The sequence below is a fragment of the Stegodyphus dumicola genome, chromosome X1 (assembly GCF_044657685.1).
Source record: "Stegodyphus dumicola isolate Sdum_Otavi_A_Nest chromosome X1, ASM4465768v1".
Classification (NCBI taxonomy): domain Eukaryota; kingdom Metazoa; phylum Arthropoda; class Arachnida; order Araneae; family Eresidae; genus Stegodyphus; species Stegodyphus dumicola.
This window is the reverse complement of record NC_140780.1, coordinates 227,975,284-228,000,954: the sequence shown is the minus strand read 5'-3', so window position 1 is coordinate 228,000,954 and position 25,671 is coordinate 227,975,284. Positions and strand designations below refer to the sequence as shown.

At 33.6% G+C, this 25,671-nt stretch overlaps 1 protein-coding gene across 1 annotated transcript in view; it reads right to left on the bottom strand.

Moving 5' to 3' along the window:
- The window catches only part of LOC118205098 (immunomodulatory peroxidase-like), a 143,994-nt gene that overhangs the window by 27,369 nt on the left and 90,954 nt on the right, over positions 1-25,671 (bottom strand). The window contains exons 8-12 of the mRNA XM_085808731.1: positions 23,343-23,507; positions 12,018-12,119; positions 10,729-10,836; positions 5,092-5,289; positions 585-721 (exon numbers count right to left, since the gene is read on the bottom strand). Of these exons, the coding sequence (XP_085664857.1) occupies positions 585-721; positions 5,092-5,289; positions 10,729-10,836; positions 12,018-12,119; positions 23,343-23,507 (710 nt within the window). The remainder of the gene's footprint in view (positions 1-584; positions 722-5,091; positions 5,290-10,728; positions 10,837-12,017; positions 12,120-23,342; positions 23,508-25,671) is intronic.

Here is a 25,671-nt window from a genome sequence, read left to right as displayed (position 1 = left end):
TAGTAATGGCTGATAGAATTTCAATAAATTTAATAACTTTTAAAAGATAGGGATGCAACTTTAGCAAAGAAAACTAAATTTCGTGCTTGAACTGGAGGACTAAATACGTTCAATTAATCAAATAAGATACATGAAATGTATCACTTTTAAAACAGGATTTTCAGAACCTTGCTAATGTTATGGGAGATGACGCCATTTTATAAAATTTCAACGTAAATGGTATGTGAAGTGTTTAAACATGTTTTTAATGCTAATAGTTTTTTATAGGATATAATATTTGAGAATTCTACTAATGCTTGTTAATTCAAGAAGATTTATAAATTTTATTGGATGATCTGTTCAAGAATATTATTAACGACTTTGAGAAATTCCTAATTCTGTTAGTATGAAATTTCTTTGCATCTTTGCATATGCATATACTTAGTTATCAGTTGCAAGTACGGAACGTATATTGGATGAATATCGTGCCAAATCCAACAACAATTGTAAGAAAATATCTTTAATTGTTTTTCTAAATTACATGTCAAATATAGAATACCAAATAGTCGTAAAAAGGTATATAAATGATAAAATAGAAAACTTACCTGAACGAGGGTATGCCCGAATCTGAAAGCAGCTGATGAGAATACGTTATATATACCTGCGTCAATAGTTTCGTCATATCCATCATAAGGTTCATTTTCTTTTATACGTAAATCATATTCCTCCATCTTACTATTTCCTGAAATATATTACCAATGATTGAGAATGAAAGTAACGATTTTATATTTTAGTGCACAGATGGCTTATATAATACATATTTTTATACATTTTTCATCTTTTTTATCTTTTATTTATATATTTCTTATATTTATTTATATATTTCTTATATCTATTTATATATTTCTTATATTTATTTATATATTTCTTATATCTATTTATATATTTCTTATATTTATTTATATATTTCTTATATCTATTTATATATTTCTTATATCTATTTATATATTTCTTATATTTATTTATATATTTCTTATATCTATTTATATATTTCTTATATCTATTTATATATTTCTTATTTCTATTTATATATTTCTTATATTTATTTATATATTTCTTGTATTTTTTTTAACTTAAACTTTTAAATGTGTCCAATCGTTGACAAGAAAAAAATCCCATACAACTGAAAATCCATAGTTAAGATGATTCAGGATGCAAAGTAGAGCTACTTTGGATCTTTTGTGTTATAAGACAACATGTGCTGAACAATATTTTTAAAAGTGATATAGGGTAATTTTTCAAGATTAGACTTAAGAAACCATTTTTAAGCAGGTATATACGACTACACACCTTTCGCCTTGAGAAGCATGTCGATAGTAAAGGAGATCCTAGAAATGCTCATCACCACCTACTAGATATCGTCGATTGCGATACTCCACGGGGTCTGTTACCAAGCTAAGCAGAGTATGCATGAGATGTCTCCATTGATCAGTCATTTCCTGGTGATATCAAAATTTTCCCTTTCAGTTCCATGATGACATCAAAACTTTCTCTGTGCCCTATGCTCTTTTGACGCAAATTTCATGCATATATGTTTCCTAACTTGTTGAATATTAGTACTCTTTTTTAATCTAGCACAAATTAAATCACTGTATATATGTACCAGCATTAACGATTGACTACCGTTAAATTAAACGTAGTTCTTATCTCTTATAACAATGTTTTTGTTTTCAAATTCAGTACTGCAATAAAAAGCTTTTGAATTGCTTCATTCTGTTTTGGTCTTTGTTGGTTTTTGTTTATTAAAATAGCTAATCTAAGAGAGAGATTCAAGTATAAGAAATTATATTTACAACATTTTTACCAGAATTGAAATGTTACCGATTTTTCGAAAAGCTTAAATTGCCCCGAAGCTTCTCCTTCTTGAAGATAGATCACAATCCCAACCAGAGCGAACCAGATCCTTAAATAAGACGAGCTCCGACACATTTTGTTTTCATAAAAACACACAATTTCGGCAGAAAATGTGTGCTTCTGAATGAATGCTTTTCTTTCCTTCGGAAACAAATCATTAATAAAAGTTAAGACACTGAAAGAAAGGAAAAACCCTCCCCCACATGTCGATACATACCTTTCAAGAAGACCATTATATTTACGAAAGCTCGTGTTTGAAAACAATTTCCTAATTAATTTACAAGTAAATTTCCCGTTCCCAAAAGTGGAGGTGATCACCCTGATCGTGTTGTCGTTTTCTCTGATTCTGTAATGGCGAATTCATAAAGGGGAAGCATCGTTTATGTTCGCAAATGCCAACGAGCTTTAAATAGTGAGATACTAAGACCAACTGCTCAGGCACGTCCAAAACTATCATCTCCTAACAGAAACAGACTCTTAACAGAACAGGATCTTTCGGATCAAGGTAACCAACTATGAGGGACGAAAATGCTCATTACACGATTTTGCGTTTGTTCTCACTTCGCAAATCAAGCTTAGGACTTGGAAGTATGTTTTTTCTTTACACACATTCATCTTGATGGATATGATTACATCGGCAGGGAATGCGGCCAAAGAGTGATTTCTTTTGTGTCTTTGTATTCGAACGCACAATTCTTCGTTAAAATTTTGGTTCATGTTCTCCCACTCTCTCTAGCATTACCTTTATTCTCCTTAGTAACGCTTTAAAAGTTTTACGATTTTCATCAGTGTTGCTGAAAAAAAGAATGGTTTGTATTTCTGAAATTTACGTAAATTGTATATTATATTAGCTTTCTGCTTACAGCTTACATTCAGCGAGAGCCTATGAGGGTCTGAATAACTTCTTAATTTCTGATCGAAACTGTAATTTCAGCTGGGACCCAAATAAAAAGAATTGGTATTTTACTTTATTATTTAACATTTTAACAATTTTTAATTAAGAATTTTTATTTTTTACTTTATTTAGTTTTAATGTTTCGTTTATTAATATTTCTTCATCTTTTTTGATGGCCTTCCTTAAAGCTCAGCCACGTCTATTTTTAGAAATTAAACCCTGTGTTGCCGTAGACACCTGTGTCACCCCAGACAAAATCCTTTGTCAAGTGTTGTAAAATAACGAAAAATATACCTATTTTTTAAATAGCGAGAGCCGAAACGTTTCCAAGCGGTTAAAGCACGAAATACTGGTCATTCGTTCCAATTCCATTCACAGAGGTTGAACGAACTGGTTGCATGAGATTTCCTTAATTTTCCTTGCGTATTACGGGTCAGTGTCTGTTAATAAGCAACTAAAACTGCCTAAAGTAGCTAATGAAAATGCTCGCCGCTTATTACTAAATTTCTGCCACATATTTTCTGGAGATATATCTTATATTTAGGACAGCAAATTTATCGTGATAGGAACATCTGCAATTCTTTTCTCGAATTTCAGGAGATATTTTAAGATTTTGCGACTAACAGATAATTTTTCAAATGTGGAATACATAAAATTTCCTTTCCTTCCCTATTATTTTATAACTTTTAGGTTACCTCTAAGTTAGATTATTTTTACTTTTAAATCATTTTTGTGCTATTTTCCTGTAGAATTCCCGCAAAAGTACACAGCAAACTAATCATATCTCAAAACAACTAGAACTTTAAGTTACATTAATATCCAATGAACTTCTGATACAATAGAAAAAATCGCTTTTCTAAGTTACAGTCTTCTTCCGTTGTCTGTCAGTGCGAGAAACAATTCTGGTACCGACAAATATTTTCTTTTGAAGTGCAACTTAATAAAGAATTTCAGTATATAGTTATAATTTAAGGTATGAAAACATCGTCCAAAAATGGTATATTTACTCCAAAATTTCGATGCTTAATGCATTTCGAGAACTTGATTAATTTATACGTTTGCAGTTAAAAAATGTGTAGCATAATGTTTACCTAGTTGCATACTATTTATTTGTACTTCTGCTTAATTTATAATAGACATCCCCTTCTATAAAATATTGACATAAATATAGACCACAAAAATTTTTTCGAAAATATTAATGCAAGTATAGGCCACGAACATACAATGCAAGTATAGGCCATAAATATAGGCCACGAACGTTTTGCGAATTTTCACTGCTTACTCTGCGGCCGGTCCACGAACTTAACTTTTCTTTACTGGCGAAAAAATTAATGCAGTTATAATTAATAAAAGGTTGGCTTATAATTAATTTTGCTACTTCAGTTCTAATTAATCCTAATTTTAAAATAGAAGATAAGCAGTGCGAAATTTAGTTCGACCTTGGTTCAAATGCCGGAAAATGAGTTGGCTGTATGGGGGTTTTTGTGCTTTTACCCCCACCGTGTGCGTGAATACGAGTCAGTTTCTTAGTTGTTTTACCGCTCAGACGTTTGCGAGCATGTTAAACATTTAAAATATTTTAGATTTCTCATTACTTCTCGGTATCTGTTCTTTAAATGCTCTTATAAGCTTTCATCTCTCATATTTACCGAAGACAAATGCTAAATTTGTTTCGCTCAGTGAGTTACAAAAATCTTTTTCATATTAATTATTTGTTATAGAGTAATTTTCTTGATCAAATAGGAAACAAAGTTAATTTTGCAATCACGCTTCCAAAAGGCTGAAATCCACTCATTGCAAGTGCTGCAAATTTATTAGCAATGTATCAGAATTAGATGAGAATGTTATCCCTGGATCCAACACCGGCCGAGCGGTAAAAGCCGCTGAACGCTACTAGTTCGGTCCGGGCTTCAAGTTCCAGCGAACGGGAAGGCTACACGGATGTTTTCGTGGTTTTCGCCATGTGTAACATGGATACCAGCCAGTTTCTCCCAAAACGTCCTCCACGGGGCATACACCCCCCTTACCGTATAGTGCGTATTGTTAGAGTACGTAATAAATAAATAAATAAAATGTTATTCTTGGAAAAAAAAATTTATTTCGGTAATTCCACCGCAGAACGGCAAACAAGAAATTTCTATCGGTGATTCCGCCGCAGAACATTAATTTAAGTGCTTCTTCTTACAAAGTTAAATGCGAAAGAACATTTTGCTTTCACATGCATTATATGTTAAAGAGAAAACATGCAAGAAAGATGCTCAAAGGTTTAACATAATATAACAATAAACTTTCTGTGCAATTACCAAGTATTGTTGGCAAAAACTCTCTATAAGCAATCAGTTGAAATTCCGCTACAGCAATTCTTCTTGCCTCTTGAAATAATTTTTCATCGGGCCAAGCAGGATTCAATCTTTGCAGTTCGTCAGCTAAACGATTGTGCTCACGAAGCCATATTGTATGCATAGTCGTTAGTTCCAGATGCATATTGACTCGGATGTCTCCTGGAATGAGAAATTATTGCGCGTAATTTATAAAAGTGACACTGATACATTTTTTATCTTAAGAACTATGTGGGAAAAAATGTTTCTTTCTCTTATAATACTGTTCTTCAGCTTGAATCAAGACATGCAGAAGGATAGTTAAAAATAATTTCATTATACCACGTGACTAAAAAATAATTTTTCCAAGATGATTAAGATCATGATACATAGTATTTTTCTCATACACATAAGTTCATGTGTATATCAATATAAATCACTAACTCTGACAATTTTTTTTTAATTTTTATAATTTTCGGCTTTTGAGTTTTCTAAAATTTGTAATCTATCATCTTTACACATGGCTTTAGTAACTAGCCAGATCTTGCTGTTGTAGGAATCGAGAAAGCATGACAGAAATATTCAGCAATTAATTAGTATGATTAATGGATGAGGCCTTATGTAATTATTTTCCGTATTCACTAATTAAAAAGTTAGAAGAATTACTGAAAATCGAGAGGTATTATTATATTTATTATAGACATGCTTATTTTTGAGATCAGGCAAAATTAATCGGCCTACGCTCTCAATAAGCAGATCGAGAATCATAACAATTTTTCAGCTACAAAGTATTGGTGGCAAAATATGATCCTCTTCTGGCAGCTCCTATTTCTTAATTGGAAAACAAATCTGAAATCCAAAACAAGAATCAAATTATTAGAATAACAAGGAAAGCTTAAAATAAAGACCGCTACAGACTTGTTATATAATATGTTTCTGAAGTATATAACTCAAGGAAACATTAATCATGAACGTTTTCAAGTAAAATGTTATTCTATTCAAATTGATTTAAGACAGGTTCATCACCTTTCAGGCAGCTTTGTATTATTCGATTTGAAGGCGTAACTGTGAATGACAGCTTTCAGCTGTGTCAATTAATGACGATGCAAGACAGTGACTTTTTGATTTATTTACCGAAGCATTACAACGTCTAAAAACTGATCCCAATCATTTGATAGTACAGATACATGTCAGCATGTATATTGGCTTAGATAATAAAATTACTTATATAACTGATTAATACCCCCTCGTTTGCATTTGTTCCACGCCCATGACATGACTGAAATATTGCTTATCTCCTGTTTCATTTTTCAGTTTCCTCCTAAAATTAACACTTTTTTTTTGTGAAAATATCACAAATCAGGTAATAAAGGTATGAAAAATTATTCTGGATACGTGGTCACGCTGGCATTCGTGATAATGAATTGTTTGACTCGTTTGTGAATCTTCAATTCTTTTGAATGATATGGTTATTACCAAGGCCTTTTCAGAGAGAATTATCAACAGTTTGTTTAGGAAAGAATTCGAACAAAAATGTTACAAGAAGCATAAGGAAAAGAACGTGTATAAAGTGTTAAAACGAAATTTCAGAATATCTGTTATGATCAGATTTTTACTTGATTGAGGTTATTATATTAGAGGACGCGAAAAGTTTCCACAATATGTAAGTCATTATTTAATAATTACTACATGATAACAATATAGAAAACTAAATGAAGAGGCAGATATTAATCACTGATTTTGGGAATGTCCAGTCGTACTGGCATTTAGATTAATGTTCTTCACTAAAATCTTTTTTAAAGCAATAAAATATTATTTACAACTCCAAAATATTATACTAGTATACAAAGATTAATGAAGTTCATTACTTAAGGTAGACCATATTGTCACATTTGTTTCATGCTGAAGGGTATTAACCCCTAACCTTATTTTACTGCAAAGTGTTTTACAAAGTGTGTCTTAAAAAGTTTTCCTAGCTTATGGTATGCAATCCTTTTTATTGTAAATTGTCCATTTTTGTGTGTGTTGATGTGTAATTTTATAGTGAAAAGATTAATCTTAAATGTTATTCTTGTTTTGGTATAAATATCTAATTTGACACATTGGTGACGCCAATGCAATTTTTTCCAGTGGAGAATTCTTCTCATACTTCTTGACCAAATGGCTTTTCGTCTTGCTTTCGTAACTGGAATGCTAGATTTTAGAGGCACGGACTTTAGTGTTTCTGAGTTAGTTATCCCTTAGCTTAGGGCAAATAAGATTCTGCCATCCATTTTAAAGTAATGTCTGCAGAAGATTCACGTCGTGGAAACGCTGCAGCCCCAAGACCCTCATCAAAGCACTTGCTTGCAGGTGTTTGATGAGACAACATAGGTATGAAACATTTTACGGCCAGAAGAGCGTATTTTGCTCTAGACGGAGCTACATAGCGGATACTGCAAGTCCAAATACTGTGCATGAACAACCTCTGCGCTATGTCGGTTTATTGCTGACTTTATAAGGTATTTCTCCCGCCTTCTTAGCATGCCTTCGTGTACAGTGGTTAGCACACTCGCCGCGTATTCGAGAGGTCCCTGGTTGGAGTCCCGGCGAGAGCATTGCTCATTTTCCATCTCTCCTGCTTAGAAATAACCTAGTGTCTCTACACTGGCGCCCGAACTAAAAAAGGTGATAGATGATGATTCTCCACCACCAGGATTTGGCGATTGGGTCCCTTGATCCCAAGATTTCCTTTAAAAGAGGAAGTATATAAGGTATTTCTCCCGTCTTCTTAGCATGCTTTCGTAGTCACTCTCGGCGCGTATTCAAGAGGTCCTTGGTTCGAGTCCCGGCATGGGCATTGCTTATTTTTCATCTCTCCTGCTTCGAAATAGCCTAATGTCTCTACAAATTCATTCTTGGCCCTTTTTTCATCGAAAAGAGTACTTTTCTAGATCCTAAAAGGTGTGCACTCACAGGTGACCGTTATTGCGAACTTTGCAGCAGCAATGATTTGCAGCAGCAAATCATTGCTGCTGCAAAGTTCTGCTGCTGCAAATCATTGCTGCCTTAAGAAATGTTTGGTGACTACTGTCTCCATGCAAGAAATGCAACACTCCATATTAGCGAACTATTGAAAATAATTGCTTTGCCGTGCATTTACAAATACCTGGCATCCTCGCTCTCCGGGTTTACGTCCTTGCGACTTCTGGTTGTGGAGCTTCTTGGAAGATTATGTATCTGGAAGAACCATACTGACTCTGGCTAATTTGAAATTAAGCATAAAACGCCATGTTGTCGCAGTTCCTCAAGAAACCTTTCGTTGCTGTCAAACATATTATAATGCGCTTTGAATATGCTATTGATACAAATGGAATGCGCATTGAACATCTGATAAACTAACGTTTTAGATTTCCAGTTTGTGTTTCTTGTTCTTTATGTTCCATCGTTTCACCTGGTGTTTGAAATTTGAACTGTTATTTCAGTTTTCTCTCTCTTTTTTTCCCATGATCCATATAATGTTTATACCAAGTTTCAACGAAATACGTCAATCAGAATGGATTCTACATAGATCTGAGTAGGGTCACTTTAATTATAATTTGTTTGGAAGTTTTGATAACGCAGCTGGCATTAATTTTATGAATCTATTCGTATACGTATAAATGATCAAATGTTCAGACAAGTTTCATGCAGTACCAAAACATGAAAACAATGTTTTACATAAAAAATTTCTAAAACTGGAAGCAATATTGTCAGCACCTATGTACTTGCATGCATCTGAAATTACATAGCAATTATCTATGTACAAGTAATTTAGGTTTGTTTACCATACCGAGTTTACTAGATTCAGCTGCAACATTGCTGAAAATGAATTTTTACAAATTTTAAATAATTGTCCCGATGAATAATAGGTAATGCGAGTCCAGTAGAAGCCATCGATGTAAGCATTACAGAATCATACGGCAACCTGCTTATAGAAATACTGTTCTTTCAACTGAATTAGGTAAAGAGGGTCTTTAAACACAGTCCCTGGTCGAACTTCGTAGTCAGGTTAACGAAAATCCCCTTGCAGCCAAAAATGGAACTCTGGAATTAACGGCTGGTATGTATGCTGCACATCCTCTTTTTTTCCTCACCCAACAGCGAAGACTCTCACTGTTCCTTTCTATCTGCTATTAAGCCTTCTATTTATTATTACTGTTAATATTACAACTTACTTTTAAGAGCAAAATAAATGGTTAGCCTTGTGAGAGCAAAGGAGGTCACCCGTTGGATACAATATGCATCATCCAAAAAAAGTGCCACCCTGCAGATTATCTTCAATAATATCATCATTTCAATAATAATGCATGGGACCCGCTGGAATGAATATTTTATAATTTACATTCCACGCTCAAAAAGAAAATCTTAGGACAGAATGGAAGAATGGATTAATCTCCGAGAGAAATAAAAATTATTACAAACTCGCACCAGTTCATAAGAATATGCAAATATATAATAATATTGATATAAACCAAATTATTACTGGTAATACTCGTTCCCGGCCTATTTAATTAGGCTTCTCCTGCAAGGTTCAAATTTAGATAAAGAATGTACTATTTTTGGAAATATCTCGAACTTCACTAAGTCATGTCCCTTAACGCAGAGAGCAAGGGATTTATGTCCTGATCTTAATAAAAATACAGTCTTAAAATCTTATAAAAAGGCTGTTGACTTCTCAGAAAAAAATTTTTAATAATTTTTAATAACAGGTATAAGAAAGGGATTACGGTATGAGTGGAAATCTTTGTCTTATCGATTTAGTCTAATACTAGTTGTTTTTAGTTCACATTATTTATTGATTTGTGTATATGTGTTCAAATCTAACGTATAATGGGGTTATCCCTTTGAATCTGTTTTATGTATTATTTTCGATTATTTACTTTTTTTGTTACTTACTTTCTGCGACCTAGTTTTTCCGAGTTATATATGAGTAATATGTAAGGAAGCATGGATGACCTTTGCTATTGTACATTACGTCCCCTTAACGAACTTACGGCTTAACATTGGTTTGGCTAGGTAGGTCAACGTCTGCATATTATTGAAAGATCTAATGACCCTGTTGATTTGGCTAGGTGAGCCTCAAATCAAACCATCGCACGTGTTTGAGTCTACGTAGATTTATGTGATTTATACTATTTAACTGTTACCTCTCCTAATAGCATTCACTGGCGTAAGAATGTAAAGACTGGCATCACAAGTTGTTGTTTTTCTTATGAAAGTTCCTGTCCCTTAGAAAATGTTTCTTTCTATTATTACTAGTCATGGACAATAAAGACCGTCAAACAAATGTTTTTCCCCAAATCTTAAAGTCTCCACTGAGCTGGAAACTTTCGATGTCTTGCAGATTATCAGAATGTAGCATAAATAATTTAAATAATATATCATTGCACTTTCATAAAATAAGTAAGTAAATGCATTATTATTTTTGAGTACAATTCCATTACGTAATAAATTATAATATATGATATTTACATGCTACCTTAGAGCACAGTGCTGAATGTAAAAAACCTCATGCACATGTTCCTTTCAAATTAAAAAAATTAATAAACGGCAAAAATTGCTTGGGACATCTAAAAGAAAGCTATAAAATGGGCAACTTACCAGCGGAAAAACATTTGTAAGGGAAATCCTTGGTGTAGCAGAATTTTCCGGAATTTTCATTGATAGGTAATAATGGAGTGTTTCCAATTATAGACGTACGAAGTTTTCCTGCAGATAAAAGCAGTATTCCTAACTTCAAAGTTTCATTAATAAAGTGATATGATACATAAAATTAAAATTTGATTACATATTTAAAAATTACCATAAGAAATCTCTGTTTCTGGAACTTTGATAAAATTATTTTTAAGTTATATTGAAATACAACATTAAATTTTAACTTTCTTTTTAAAACAAATACAAAAATTCATATTATAAATTTATTACTTTAAATAACATCTAGAGAACTCTTAAAATCCTAATTCCAAACCACCATATTTTAGGAAATCGCCGTATTTTCAAGAATTATACCATGCAAACACAGATTCACAAAGAGTATTTAAATTATACGTAAAAGCGACAAAAACAAAAACAAAATAAATAAATAAATAAATAAATAAATAAAAATAAATAAAAAAATAAAAACTGAAATTCCGTATGAGAGTAAAAATCTCAGACGTCGTTAAAATAATTACACAGAAAAGGAAAATTCTCCTTTTATACCAGGTGTAATTACAGTGTGTTATTGATCTCAGATGCAGTAACGCTAAAACTTGAAATTCTTTATCTCACGAAGATGAAATTTTTATGGGACCCATAAAAGAGGTGCTTTTTCTTTTTGTTTTAGTTGAGTGACAGTAATTTAGTTCATAAAATGTTTCCTCTATTTTTCAGACTCGAATGTGAATGCCATAGAACTTCCTCCCCTTAAAATTTCTTTAGCCTGAAATGAAATAATTTAGTAGCTAGAACTTTATCTTTAGGCTACAATATAAAAGTATAATATTGTACATTTTTCTGTAAGAAACCTAAAAGTGTGTCTAAGAGTGAATAAGTTCCTAGACCAAACACTCAAGACATATTTAATTATGCACTATTTTTAAAACATCCTGTTTTATAATCATTAAATCTATAAATCATCATAACTGTTACTGCTACTTTAAGTAATTAAATTATTAATTTCCAATGTTCGTATTCATGCTTTTCATCCAAATTTATTAATCATTCTTTTGGTTGATACTTAAATATAATTTTTCTTTTGGATCCACTGGAAATAAATTAGACTTACCTTTCTACATTTCTCCAGCTAAAGTTGTCAAAATTTTGTATTGTTGTTCATGAAATCATAAGTACTTTTATGTGTTATAAGATATAGAATATCATATGTAGTAAAAAATAATATAAAATGTTACCGCCACTAAAAACTCTAAGTCGATCACTCTCCTCAATAGTAGGCCCATATGTTGCAGAGCCATCAATGAAAGATGTCATGAGATTTCTTTGCTCTCTGAGTCCTAAGAAAAATAACGCATAAAAATCCCATTTTATAGAAATAAAGAAAGCATTCATAAAGTTCAGTGTAAAATTTTGTTCAGAATTTTGATCGTTCAATTAAACATCTGAGAAATCTTTTATGAATAAAGAAACTCTTTCATGTCAAGAAACTTTTATAAAACTATTTTAATGTTTACAAGTAATTAGTACAATTACGCATAAAAATATACATTTCAGCTATCTTTTATGTTTCAAGATTAAATAACTAAGCCTATTCGTCAAAAATATAACTAAGATTAAAGAAACTTTTCAAAACATGAAAGTTAAACAGTTTCGAAAGAGTTAACAGATATCTTTTCTGAAGCCGAGTGATTAAGATAGCTTAATACTGGTAGTTCGTCCGCGGGTTCGAATCTAGGCGAAGGTGACAGCTGCATGTTGGTTTTTAGGATTTTTTTCCCATATGTAACGTAAATACGAGTGACTGTTTTTCAAAAAGCCTTCAACGAAGGCCTCGTTCCTCTTCACCATATAGCCCTTCTGTATTTTGCTATATTCGAATAACCTAACCAAACTTAACCTAAACTCAGCAACATGAATGAGAAAGGGGTAAAAACATGATTTACACCGCTGTATCTAGGCATTCACTGTTAACATTATTGCAGAAGAAACGTCTGTCGAGATGCACTTAGTTTTTTTAATTTCGAAATGAACGCTAATAGGTTAAATATAGCAACTTAATAAGCTACAGTATTAATGCTAAACGACATCTTATCTAATAATCTAGTTTTTTTCAATTAAGAAACAGGTTCTAAAAATAAACTGCTTTTAACTGGCTTGTATACCCGAATAACTAGTTCTAAACTAATACATTAAAAATATCAGAGCTTGTAAAGTTTTCCTGGCTGAGATTAAATTTTCCTGTTCAACCACTTCGTTTTTATTCATTATTATCTCATATAGGAAAACATGTTCTCAAGGAAAACATGCCCGTGAAAGAAAATGCGTATGCCTTGCTTAATATTTAAAACTCATTCCTTTAGAATTTAAAATCATTCCTTTCCTTTCTTCCTTCTTCTAATTTATCTTCATTTCTTTGTATTAGTTGGTAAAATACAGTTCCCGTTTTTAATTTTCTGATTACAACAATACAGTAGCAATACTGTTTATAATTCCTTTTCCCCATTTTAAGTTATTCTAAAACAAGGCTTCTTAAACGTTTTTCAGTGGCAACACCTTTTTATCACTGAGATTTGTTTCGCGACCCCTGGACTCGTAATATTTAAGAAAATTTTGTGGGACCTCATAAGCATTTTGCAAATCCGACACACGAGTCAGTGAAACCGTCAATTTTTTCACTTGTACTGTAATATACTTTGCAGTTTTAGGTCATTAATTTCTAATTTTAAAACATAAAATAATGTGAAAATTTTAAATAAGTAACAAACGAAATGACAGCGTCCTGTGCAAAGCAAATAAAATGAACTTTTATATTATAAAAGAATGCGTCGAAACGTTTTCGTTTTTTCTTTGTCTGTATTGCCTTATCTTTATCTATTTTCAGATGCATTGTATAAAAACATTTGGTAATTGTAAAATTATTATAATGAGTTATAGAAATATCAAAACTGCCAAAATCGCCTGGTGTTGCAATTTTAATGGCCAGCAGTGTACGTCCAAATACAGAACAGCTGTTCAAGATTCTGCGGGTCCACCTTTCTCCACTACTGCAAGTAACAAAATTTAATTCTTAATTAACAAGGTAACGATTATTCAAAATCTAATAGCCTTGAATTATGGAAAATGAATGTGATATCTCATCTGTCAACTTAACACCAATATAAAATTAAATGAATTTTAATTAATTGCATTTTAAATATTAAAAAAATTACTCTTGAAAGGGATAAGAGCAAGGTTACCCGCAGTTCATTCTAATTTATAAAAGTAGTCCCCACTTGATAAACGTTTGAGAAAAGCTGCACTAGAGAAATAAATAAGTTAAGTATATTACTACCTAAAGGAGTTGAATCAGGGTCTTGGGCATGAAATATTTTCGAATTACGACGGTTATTATATAAACTCTAAACAGGTGACTTCTTCGAGGCCTTATCATCTCATCCTCGCTAGCCTTGCTTTGGTTTGGTTTATTTGATCATAGCAAAGCAAACGAGGGCTACTTGCGCAAGGGAAGGGATGCCTTCGTGTTTGACTTTTGAAGAGAAAATGGTTCGTATTCGTGTTATATACGGAGAAAACTACGAAAATGCTCATGTAATCAGCCTGCTCCCTGGTATTCGAACCCCGATCAAATTGCCAATGTTGAGCGACTTTACCACTAGGCCGCTGGTTGGGGGGCATTCTCGTTAGTTCTCCTAGGTAGATATGTAGAGAAATTAGGTATGGTATTGTTTTGGAAGCAGGCAAGATGAAAAATTAGCAAGGCCTTCGCCGGGAATCGAGCCACGGACCTCTGGAATACCGGCCCAGCGTGCAGAACCACTACACCACGAAGACACGCTAGGAAAGCGGAAGAAATACCTTATAGATAGCCCTCGCGTGTTTTTTCAAAATCATTTTAAACGAAACTCATTCTGGTATTTTTGTCAAATATTATTTCCAGCGTTAGCCCAGCGGAAAGATGACATTTAATGTGTGATTAATTCCAAGCTCATTTCGCTTTAAATCTACGTGCGTGTATTTAAAATGAAATAGGCATTAGTCCTGCGAACAAAAGTAAAAACAAACCACGATTTTAATTTCACAGTAGATCTTCGCCAGTTCTTTTGCTTGTACTTTATTTTTCCAGAGTGGAATAACATCTAGCCGCCAGTCAGTCTTCATGAGTAAAAGTAAAAGAGTAAAAGTACGAATTATAATGACTTCGAATAGCAATGGAAACCTGTTTTTTAATGGTATGTTACATAATTTCATATTCAAGGTTTTTTAATGGTATGTTACATAATTTCATATTCAAGATTAAAATAGCTTCCGTTGTCACGAATTCATCTCCAATTTTCACGATAACATTTTTGCTGTGAAAGCAGCTGTAAGATGCCACCTACTATGGCAACGTGAAATCACGCATCATTTTAATTAAAATGTGACCAGAAGGTCTGGATCGTGCGCAAAAGTCTAGTTTTTCCGTGTAGTGTCCCTTAATATATTCCACTAAAAATGCTTGTCATTTTATAAGTATTTTCAGATTTTGCAAATAAGGTGACATGAATATTGTTCCATATGGCCATGATGTTTTTGTGGAATCAGAAACTGCAAGTATTTAATAATCAAATAATTATTCTTTTATATATGTTTTTAAGAAACTCATTAAAACTTACAAAAGGATGAACAAAACATTTTTCTTAAACTTACAAAAAGACTGATTTGAAAAAAAATTCGTGGATTTTTGTTTCAGATGCGTTTCGTAATTAGAAAGTGGAGCAGTAAAATTAAATCACCTGAATATTGAAATCAGCTTTGAAAATATTGTGGAATGTGAACAAACACCTAGAGGAATATTTAACTTCCAAAAAAAAAGGAAATATTTTAACGAAGAATAATTAATTACCTGATAACAAATTATTCAGTGAAATATTTTATTTAGAAATATAAGAGATGACTCGGTGACCAAAGAATGGGACAAAAAATGTAACAAAAGCAAGAAACTTTACAAAGACACCGTAAAATTAGACATGCTTAATTTAAATCGTAATTTATTACGCTATTTTTTACAAAAAATATGATATAAACAAAAACACTGGATAAGGTTCGCAATTTCTTTCCAGTGGCGGGCACAAGTCATCATAAACATTATCCACTATTAAGGCCAGAACCTGCGGTTATTACGTGCCTCGCCCCTAGGCACCACACAGAAAGGAAGGAATGTCCGTTTAGGTCTTTTTAAGAGAGTCAGATAACCCTTGCATGCTTTATTTAAAAAACTTAAGCTCACTTATACGCCGAATTACAAATATATTCACATGCATAATTTTACATTTACATTTAGCCACTAAGTTTCAAACTTCTGACTTAAAACACGTTTTTGAATACATTCATTTTCAAATTCAGATTTTCTAGTAAATATATTTTGGCACAGCATTTAATATCTCTCTTAGCAATTTTACCCAATTTAATATTTCTTTGATAATACTACAAATAACAACTACCCATTTCATATGCAAACATTATACTCATTATCACTGTCAGAGTTAAATTAATCAGATCGAAATCTTGATTACTTTATTCTGTACATCAACATTGCTTCATTTTTTGAAACAGTGACTCTAAATTCACAAATACCTGAAATTTATATATTGCAAGGATATTCAGAACGCAACAATAAGCAAAATGTATTGATATACCAATTAATAGCATTGATGATGATTTTTTTCTTGAAACCTTTCTTGAAACTGTTTTAAAATTAGCAGACCACTACTCAATCTCAAAATTTATATTTTTCAATTACATAAAAATAAAATGATTAGTTTAAAATATGCAACTATTATCAATCGCTCCTAAAAATTGTTAAAAAGGACATATTACGATATTATGTGCATGACAAAAAATAATTTTTTATAAAATATTTTTATATTTAGAACATAAAATAAATGTTGCAAAGTAGTATACTATCAAGGGCATCGAAAGAAGTATATAAGCGTTATTTTTACACTTATAGGAGTCAATTCTAAGGAAATTGAGCTGTAAAGTGGGTTATATTTTTGCGGTATTTTGACACTTTAAAGGTACTTTAAGGTATTCATCCTTCTTTGCACACAAGATAAACATTTTGCTAAAACCTGTATTTTTGTAGTACAGTTGCTTAGAATTTTATAAAACAAATTTATAATCAAAATCGTTACTGCAAGTCATCAAAAGCTAACGAAGATGTGATTTGTGCGGAAACGCCACTAAATTATGCAAATTGTTATTACCCATCCAACAATGAATGTTTGTTTTATGTGGAAATGTGCCCTCTTCTTTATTTGTGCGGAACTGTCATTTGCGGAAATACTACCAAACGGCTATCAAGGTAACATGCTCTGGACGTAAACAAAAATACAACAGCCCACCTTCGACTAGCTCGGCAGCACTGCGTCAGTTGTAGTGGAGGAAGAGTGTCTACTTTTACTCCTACGTCCATGGTTGCAACCTGTGCTGTTCATTTTTACCTGATAGAAGTTACAATAGAAATGACAAATCTCGAAGCCTCAGTAGCGTGTTTGAGTCTAACGCATATCGAGATTACTCTATGCCCTGCCGTATAACATCTGCTTTTGTTGTCAGAGGTAGATGCTCGGGGCACTGATTTCTGTGCATTTTGTACCTCAGAATTACGTGAAATTTTAATTATTTCATCCTTCTATTATTATATAGGGGTAAAATAAGTTATTATGCTAACTGTTCTATTTCGTGATATAGAATTTTAATGGCCGGCAGTGCATGTATACCTCTCCTTGTAAATTAAAAATATGTTATTACTTATAAAATATCATATTTCAATTATTTCATTAAAAAGAACGTCTCAAGTTCATTATTTTGGGGAACATTGCAGTTTGTCTTTCAGTAAATGAATTCACAGTTTAGTCATGCGTCATTTCTTAATGAAAAATACACGCAAGCTTTAAATTTTAGGAAAGGAATATTACAATGCAATCTAAATTTCATTAAATTAAAGGATAGGTAGCCGAGCTCTACCAGGAAACATTTTATCAAAACGAAAACAAATGAAAGTGAACAAGTTGTACTGATATACTGATTCTTCTGATTAAAAATAATAAAAAGGGAATTTCCACTTGAACTTCTGGCACAAGTAATCAGAAGATAAGTTAAAAGTTTTTTTTTCTGAAAAGGAAAAAATGGCAAGAGCAAAATTTGAGTATACCGTGTATCCTTTCGTGGGTAATTATTTCACAAGACACACTCTTTTACTCTACATGCTACTTTATTATATGTAAAAAATATATCATCACTTGCATACACACTTATATCTACAGTTACTGGCACTCCAGTCATTTTCTTATTACTGCGCGCGCTTCGATGCTTGACGCTGTGCCAGCTTTAAGTCCGATTATGATATACCACATAGGTAGTTCTCAATATACCACATCCCTTCCCCTTTATCATAACTGCAATCTATCTGGGGGACGTCGAATTCTACTGGACCTACGCAAAGGTTGTGGCACTTCTGGTTTCTTTGGTAACCTGGTTGTGTCAGCAGCAGGTCCGTGGATGGAACATCTGGTACAACTTTGGGCTCGGAGGACGACACAGACTCATCTGACCGGTGGCTATTACCTTTGGATGGTTCTGGAACTCCACTCTTATCAGGCTCTTTGGAAATCACGAGAGCTGGAGGTGGACGTATGAACCCCTCATCTGTTACGGTTCCTCTATCACGCATCTGATGGATATGTCGTCGCCATAGCTGATCATCTACATTTATAGTGCATTGAAGCTGCCCAAACTTGGATTGGACGGTACCAAATCTCCATCGTCTATCACCTTGGCGATAATTTCTTATTGCCACTCTTATCTGCTACTCTAAATCCTCGGTCTGAAAACTCGTAAAACTATTCTTGTTCGAATTTCTCTCTTCAGCATTAGCATTGCAGGGCTCTGTAGAGTAGTTAAATTCGGAGCTTTTCTATATTGCAACAAAAATGTACTGTGTTTTTGTCTCAAAGTTCCTGGATAATTTTGCATTGTTCTTTAAGATTGTTTTACTGTAAACACATACCGTTCAGCCCGACCCTTACTGGATGGTTTAAAGGGAGCTGTAGTTTTGTGTTTGACTCCGTTACTCTGTAAAAATATTTTAAACTCATGTGAAGTGAATTGTGGCCCGTTATCACTCACTAACCATATTGGTAATCCGAATCGTGCAAAAAAATCCCATAAACATTCTATTGTTTTGAAAGTCGAGTTTGATTTCATTGGATAGGCTTCTAACCATTTTGAGTGAGCATCGATGATTATCTAAAACATATGCTCAAAAATAGGTCCTGCATAATCTATGGGAATACGTTCCATTTGAGCGCTCGGATACTCCCAGTGATGAACTTTTACCTTAGGAGGATCCATTCTATGTTTTCCACATTCAGAACAGTTTTTGGAAGTATTTTCGATATCTTTATCTATACCATTCCAAAATACGTAAGACCTAGCAATTACTTTCATCTTTACAGTCCCTAAATGTCCGTGGTGTAACTCTTTCAAAACATTATCACGGTATCGTTTTGGAATAGAAACGCGTTGACCATACGTTATACAGCCATCTTGGAGACTGTACTCCATCTCCCTTCCTTTCAATTCCCCGCCGCTTTGAAGTATTCTTAGCTCAGGACTGAGTTCATCATCAATTTCAGTTTCTTTAGCCAAATCTCCGGCCGTGAATGGAAGAGTTTCAATCTGCTGTAATTGAAAAATAGTTACATCATCCTGAACAGATAGTTGTTCTGAGTTCGTCCGTAATCGTAATAGAAAGTCAGCATTTCCATGCTCGTTTGTTTTACGGTAAATAATATCGAATTGGGAGGACTGTAAATCCAAAGTGTAATGTAGGAGTCTTGTCGTTGCCAAAATTGGCATGCTTTTCTTTGAAGCGAAAATTGTAACAAGAGGTTTATGATCTGTAATTCATGTAAATTTCCTGCCTTTTAAGTACAGAAATTTTTTTTATTACCCAAATGATTGATAAAGCTTCTTTATCGGTTTGAGAATACTTTTTCTCTGTTTCAGTCAATGTTCTAGAAGCATATGCAATTAGCCTTTCTGTTCCATCAGGAAGTTTGTGAGAAAGTACCGCACCTAACCCCACTGGTGATGCATCAGTTGCTAATGTTAAGAGTAATTTTAGATCATAATGCATCAAAACTTTTTGTGAACACAATTCTTTTTTAATGTTTAGAAAAGTCTCCTGATAAACCTTCGTCCACACCCATTTTGAGTTTTTCTTAGTTAATTGATATAAGAGATTTGCGATTGTCGCAAGTTTAGGGCAAACTTTTCCATAAAAATTAACCAATCAGAAAAAGCTTTGAATTTCCTGGACATTTCTGGGTCTTCGGAGCTTTTGCAATCGCTGATATTTTTTCATCAGTTTTATGTAAACCATTAGCATCAATTTTATGACCTAAAAATTTTATCTCATCCTGAAAAAATTTACTTTTCTCTAAATTTAATTTCAGTCCATGAGTTTTACATTTCTCGAAGAACATTTTTAAAGTATTTAAATGTGCCTCATGATCAGACCCTGTTATTCGCGCCTCATCCATGAAGACCTTACACCCTTCTATTCCGTGGAATAGTCCGTCTACGTAACGTTTCCAGATTGCCGGCGCTGCATCTAGCCCGAACATTAATCTTTTACACTTATATAATCCTTTCTGTGTGTTTATTGTTCGCAATTTTTGAGTCTCCGGAAGTACTTTCATTTGTAAATAAGAATGTTTAAAATCAATTTTTGAAAAATGCTTTCCCCCGCGCAAACATGAAAATATTTCCTCTATGGTCGGCAAAGAGTGTTGATGCGTAACAATATTTGGGTTTACTGTCACCGAGTAGTCGGCACACAGTCGTATAGAGCCGTCCGGCTTAACTACTGGTACTACCGGTGTTGCCCATTCCGAAGTTTCATTTTCAACCTTTTCGATTATGCTCTCTTTTTCCAAGCGATCAATTTCTTCATCTATTCGGCCCTTTAATGCAAATGACACATGCCTAGCTGTACAAAATTTTGGTGAAACATTTGGCTTCAATTCAAGTTGAACCTCATAATTTTTTATCTCGTCTAATTTTTCGTCGAAATTCTCTTTATATATTGTTCCAATAATTTATTTAAACTTCTCTTTTGAGAGAATTTTAACTTTATTGAGGACCAATCTAAATTTATCTCTGAAGCCCATTCTTGACCAAATATTGTATCCAGGTTTTCTTTAACAATGTAAAGATTTAAGATTTATTTTAACCTTTATGTTCTACCTTAACTGTACTAAATCCTAAAGGTGTCAGTTTTTCTCCATTATATGTTTTAAATACCAGACCGTATTTTTAATTTTCTTTTTCGAAATTTGCCGGAAATTTTTTAAACTCTTTACCGATACTGCACCCCCTGTTTCCAGTTCCATAGTTACCGGTTTTCCTTCTATGTTCACTTGGACCGTCATAGGCGGTTTCCTATTTTTCACCTCACTGGAATTTATGCTGTTTATACTGTTTATACTATGCTGTTTATATTATAGGAACTGTGTTTTCATTTCCTTCATCTAATTGTTTTTGTTTCGCTTTCATTCTTTCAGCGTTTTTAGCGTAGTAGCATGCCCTTTCAATGTGCCCGATTTTCTTACAAAATCTGCAGATACTTAATTTACAAGAATTTCTATCATGGTCAGTCCCCTTACATAGGAACACATTTTGCCTTTAGCACTCTTAACTGCGAAGTTTCGTTTTTAAAACTTTCGTTTTGGAGCGACTGACTTAGATTTACCTTTATTCCTGGCACTAAATTCCTTAATTTCTACTGGATTCCCAATTATTTCATTTGCACTTTTTAACGCTTTTTCCATTGCCAAAACTATTTTTAAAGTGTCATCCAAACTGATATTATCCTGCTCAAAGGTTCTATCCAGAATAGCCCTATCTCTTAGCCCACTAACAAATACATCGTATTTAACATATTCAGATCGTAAGCGCACGGTATGGCAAGTGACCTTAACTCTGCCATATACACGCTAACTGTTTCCTCACGTGCTGCTTTCGCTTTAAAAATGCACGTCTGCTAGGAATTATAAGTGGCTTAGGATTTAAATGATTTCTCAATGTTGTTTTTAACACTTCATAATCTTTATCGGAAGGATTATCAGGAGCCAGCAAGTTTTTAAGACTATACATTTTGCCGGGCAAACTAGAAGTCAGTACTTTTCCCCGCTTGTCCTATGAAACATTTTATATATCTAAATAACTTTCGAATCTCTGTAGAAACGAATCAAACTGTTCTTTGTGTTCATTATATTTTTCAAACTGAACCGAAAGCATCGAATTGTCCATTTGGAGAGTAATAACTGAAGTAAGTCTCTCCATTAGAGCTCTATTCTGCGCTATTAACTCAGTTACAAGTTGCTCCATGATCTCCTGAAGGGAAAATGATAATAAAAGCTTTCCCTTGAGCAGTCTTCGGGAAATCTCTTAATTGCTATTGCATTACGATTATTACCAAAAATCGACATCCTCGTCGCCAGCTACCGTGTATCCTTTCGTGGGTAATTGTTTCACAAGACACACTCTTTTATTCTACATGTTACTTTATTATATGTACAAAATATATCATCACTCGCATACACACTTATATCTACAGCTACTTTCATAACTACAGCTACTCGCATTCCAGTCATTTTCTTATTACTGCGCGCTTCGATGCGTGGCGCTGTGCCAGCCGATTTTGATATACCACATCGATAGTTCTCGATGTACCACAGAGTATGTTGTCAACTTTAACATGTGATAAACAATTAAGCATTATTTTCATTAGGATCCAAACAGAATTTGAAGTAAACGAAAAGAACTGGAAGTGAACAGGTTGTATTGATATACTGATTTTTATGATTATAAATACTATAAAGGGAATTTCCTCTTGAACTTCTGGCACAACCATTAATCTGATACAAGTAGTCAGAAGATAAGTTAAAATATATATATTTTTTACTTGAAAGTAAAAAATGCAAAATTTGCGCATGTTGGCAGCTTCAACATGTGACTAAAATGTTAAACATTATTTTCGTTTGGACCAAAACAGAATTTGACGTCACAAAATGAATAAAAATAAACTGATCAGTAATGAATTAAGAACAGAAACTTTTAGAATAGACTACATCTTTTAGATAATCACAGGGAAGTCTTGCTAGGTCAGGTTAGGTTAAGTTATTTGGATGTAGTAAAGTATACGAGAGAGATTTATTTAAAAGAGGTGCCTTCGTGGCTTACTTTCTAAGAGTAACTGGGTCGTCTTCACGTTACACATAGAGAAAATCATGAAAAATACCCCTGTAACCAACCCGATCCTCCCGTGTTAGAAACCAGGTCGAATTACCGGTATTCGCCTTCTTAAACACTAAATCACTGGAGGGGTAGGAAGTTTTGCTAATCGAAAGGAAAGAAATTAACTTTATGAGACTTTTGCCTTTCGTTTAAATTTGATTAATAAAACTATCATAAGCTACTAAAAACTCCGTAACTGCAGAAAATCTCTGTACCTGGGCATATTCCTACTGCTGGGCTGTCTCTAATGAAATTCAAGCAAGATACATTTAATGGGCCATAAAAAACGTCAGATTCTGAAACTTCTATTTCCAAGCATAGAGGGTGACGAAGGTCCGGATCTTGAAGGATTTCGGGACTGCAGCAGCTTAAAATAGCATCTGTAAAGGAAAAGTAAATTCAAACGAGTTTTGAGAATTGGCAATTATATAAAATTGCTTTAAAATGTTGAATACAAAGAACTTAAAAGACATTTAAATATACTTTGAAAACTAACACCAAATTCGTCATTTAATCCCATAAAGAATAACCTTGACAGTACTAGGTTCGAACGCAGATAGCTGTATAAAAACAGACTATAAATAAATTAGAAACTTGCACCTTAACTTTGGGAAAGGTTAAAAAAAATTAAGTCAAAATATTTTCGATGTACATGCATCTCCGCATTACAAAAGTTTGGTTGAATGAATTCAGTGAATTCAAAAATGGAAAAAATCAAATGGTACCCCCCCCCCCAAAAAAAAAAAGAAAAAAAAAAAACTCTAATTTTGAACTTTATACCTGAAGACAAAAAATACGGAAAGTATGTTTGTTTTCACCTAGAAAGCGAAAAAAGTAGTTGCGAAAAATATGACTTTTAACTCTGAAATAACGCTTAGGCTTAAGGTAAATTTGTAAAATAGTTTGGCTGCCTTTTAGAATTCCGTGTTACTGAAGCAAATGCTTCATGAAATAACTGAGACCCGAGCGAAAGTTTATTTAGGCGCATGTATTTCGTATTTAAATTTGTCCGGTATCTATCTATATTTTATGTACTTTGTATTTAAGATCCAAATTTGATCGGAATATCCCTTAGACATTTACCACACCCCCCAAGTAGCGGCCTTTATATTAATGAAATGTAAGCCCAAGCGTCCGTGCGAAAAAGGACAACACTACGGGGCATAGAATCTCGTTGAAGTACCGCCCTGCTATAATGGTGCACGGATGAAAAACCAAAGGGGTCCGGTTATCAAATGAAATAAAATTCCCATACCGCAACTCCTGTTTGTCGAGCTGTGTGGCGGCGGACGACAGGGAGTTAAGTATCCCACCGCTATCCAGAACGTCTCCCGACATGCCTACGATGGACATTATTGGGGCTCATTTCGAAGCGGCACTCATCGAAAAAACAATTCTGCTGTAGTCCATGAGATCCCAGGTCGAATGCTACCGACACCACTGCAAATTCCGCTGGCGGCGTGCAGCTTTGAGAGCCAGTCGGCACAATGGCTTCCGAGACCCCATTCACTAAGTCGCCTATCAATGGTCATTGCAAGCGCAGTTGTCACGGTTACACATCGAATCGTTTATAAGTACGCATCAAGGGCTGTAAGAGCAGATTAGACAATTATTCTCTCCACTCTCTCTGTCGTCGCTCTTTTGTCTACTAAACGAATGACTCATAAGAACCCACAAGTGTAGCAGAATGTTGCCTGAAAACTGAAGTTAATATAATTCATTTTAACGCTTCGATTGACATTTTTAATGGTAGGAATATGTGCGAGGCCCACTCTTATGAAATGCTGATTGTATTGTGAGAAAGGATAAGCAGGTTAATTTAGTTATTCAAATAAAAAAATTTGATAGCGCATTTTAGTTAAAATCACCCCGTATACCTATATGAGTTCCCGCCAAAGGACAATCTAATCGCATTGGCTGCTACGTAGTGACATTGTTTCACCCGCTTACGTCACACGACGAGAGGGATGGCTTTGAAAGACACAGAGGGGATTACAACCCCTTTTCAAATTTGATTCGTGATCAAGAGAACAGCATAGCCACAAGTCTGTTTTTTATGGGTTTTTTTTTTTTTTTTTTTTTTTTTTTTTTTTTTTTTTTTTGTGTGTGTGTGTGTGTGTTTTAAAATATTTCTTTTCTTGGTCTTAGCAAGACCCACGGCGTTTGTTTTCATTTGAATTTAATTTCAGAACTATAAAATTCATAAAGGTTTTATTCTTTAAGCTTGCAGGTCCATCCCGTACGTTATTGTATAGTTTGACTAATAGCAGACCGCTGTTTATTTTATTTTCATTTTAATTTTAGCTTTACTCGGAGTTGCATTTACATTTTTTTTTATGTGTCATTTTTTGCGGACGCTTCGGGAAATTGGAACAGAGAATTGAAGCTCCGAAAGATTTTTTGGGACAATTCATATTATTTAAAACATTTTTCGTCACACAAGAGCTTCAATTGTCTGTTTCGGCGAAACGCGTAATGGAGTTACATTTGTAGCTTGGCTCGACGTCCAACTGAAATTTCCCTTGAAAAGCCAGGTTGGAAGTC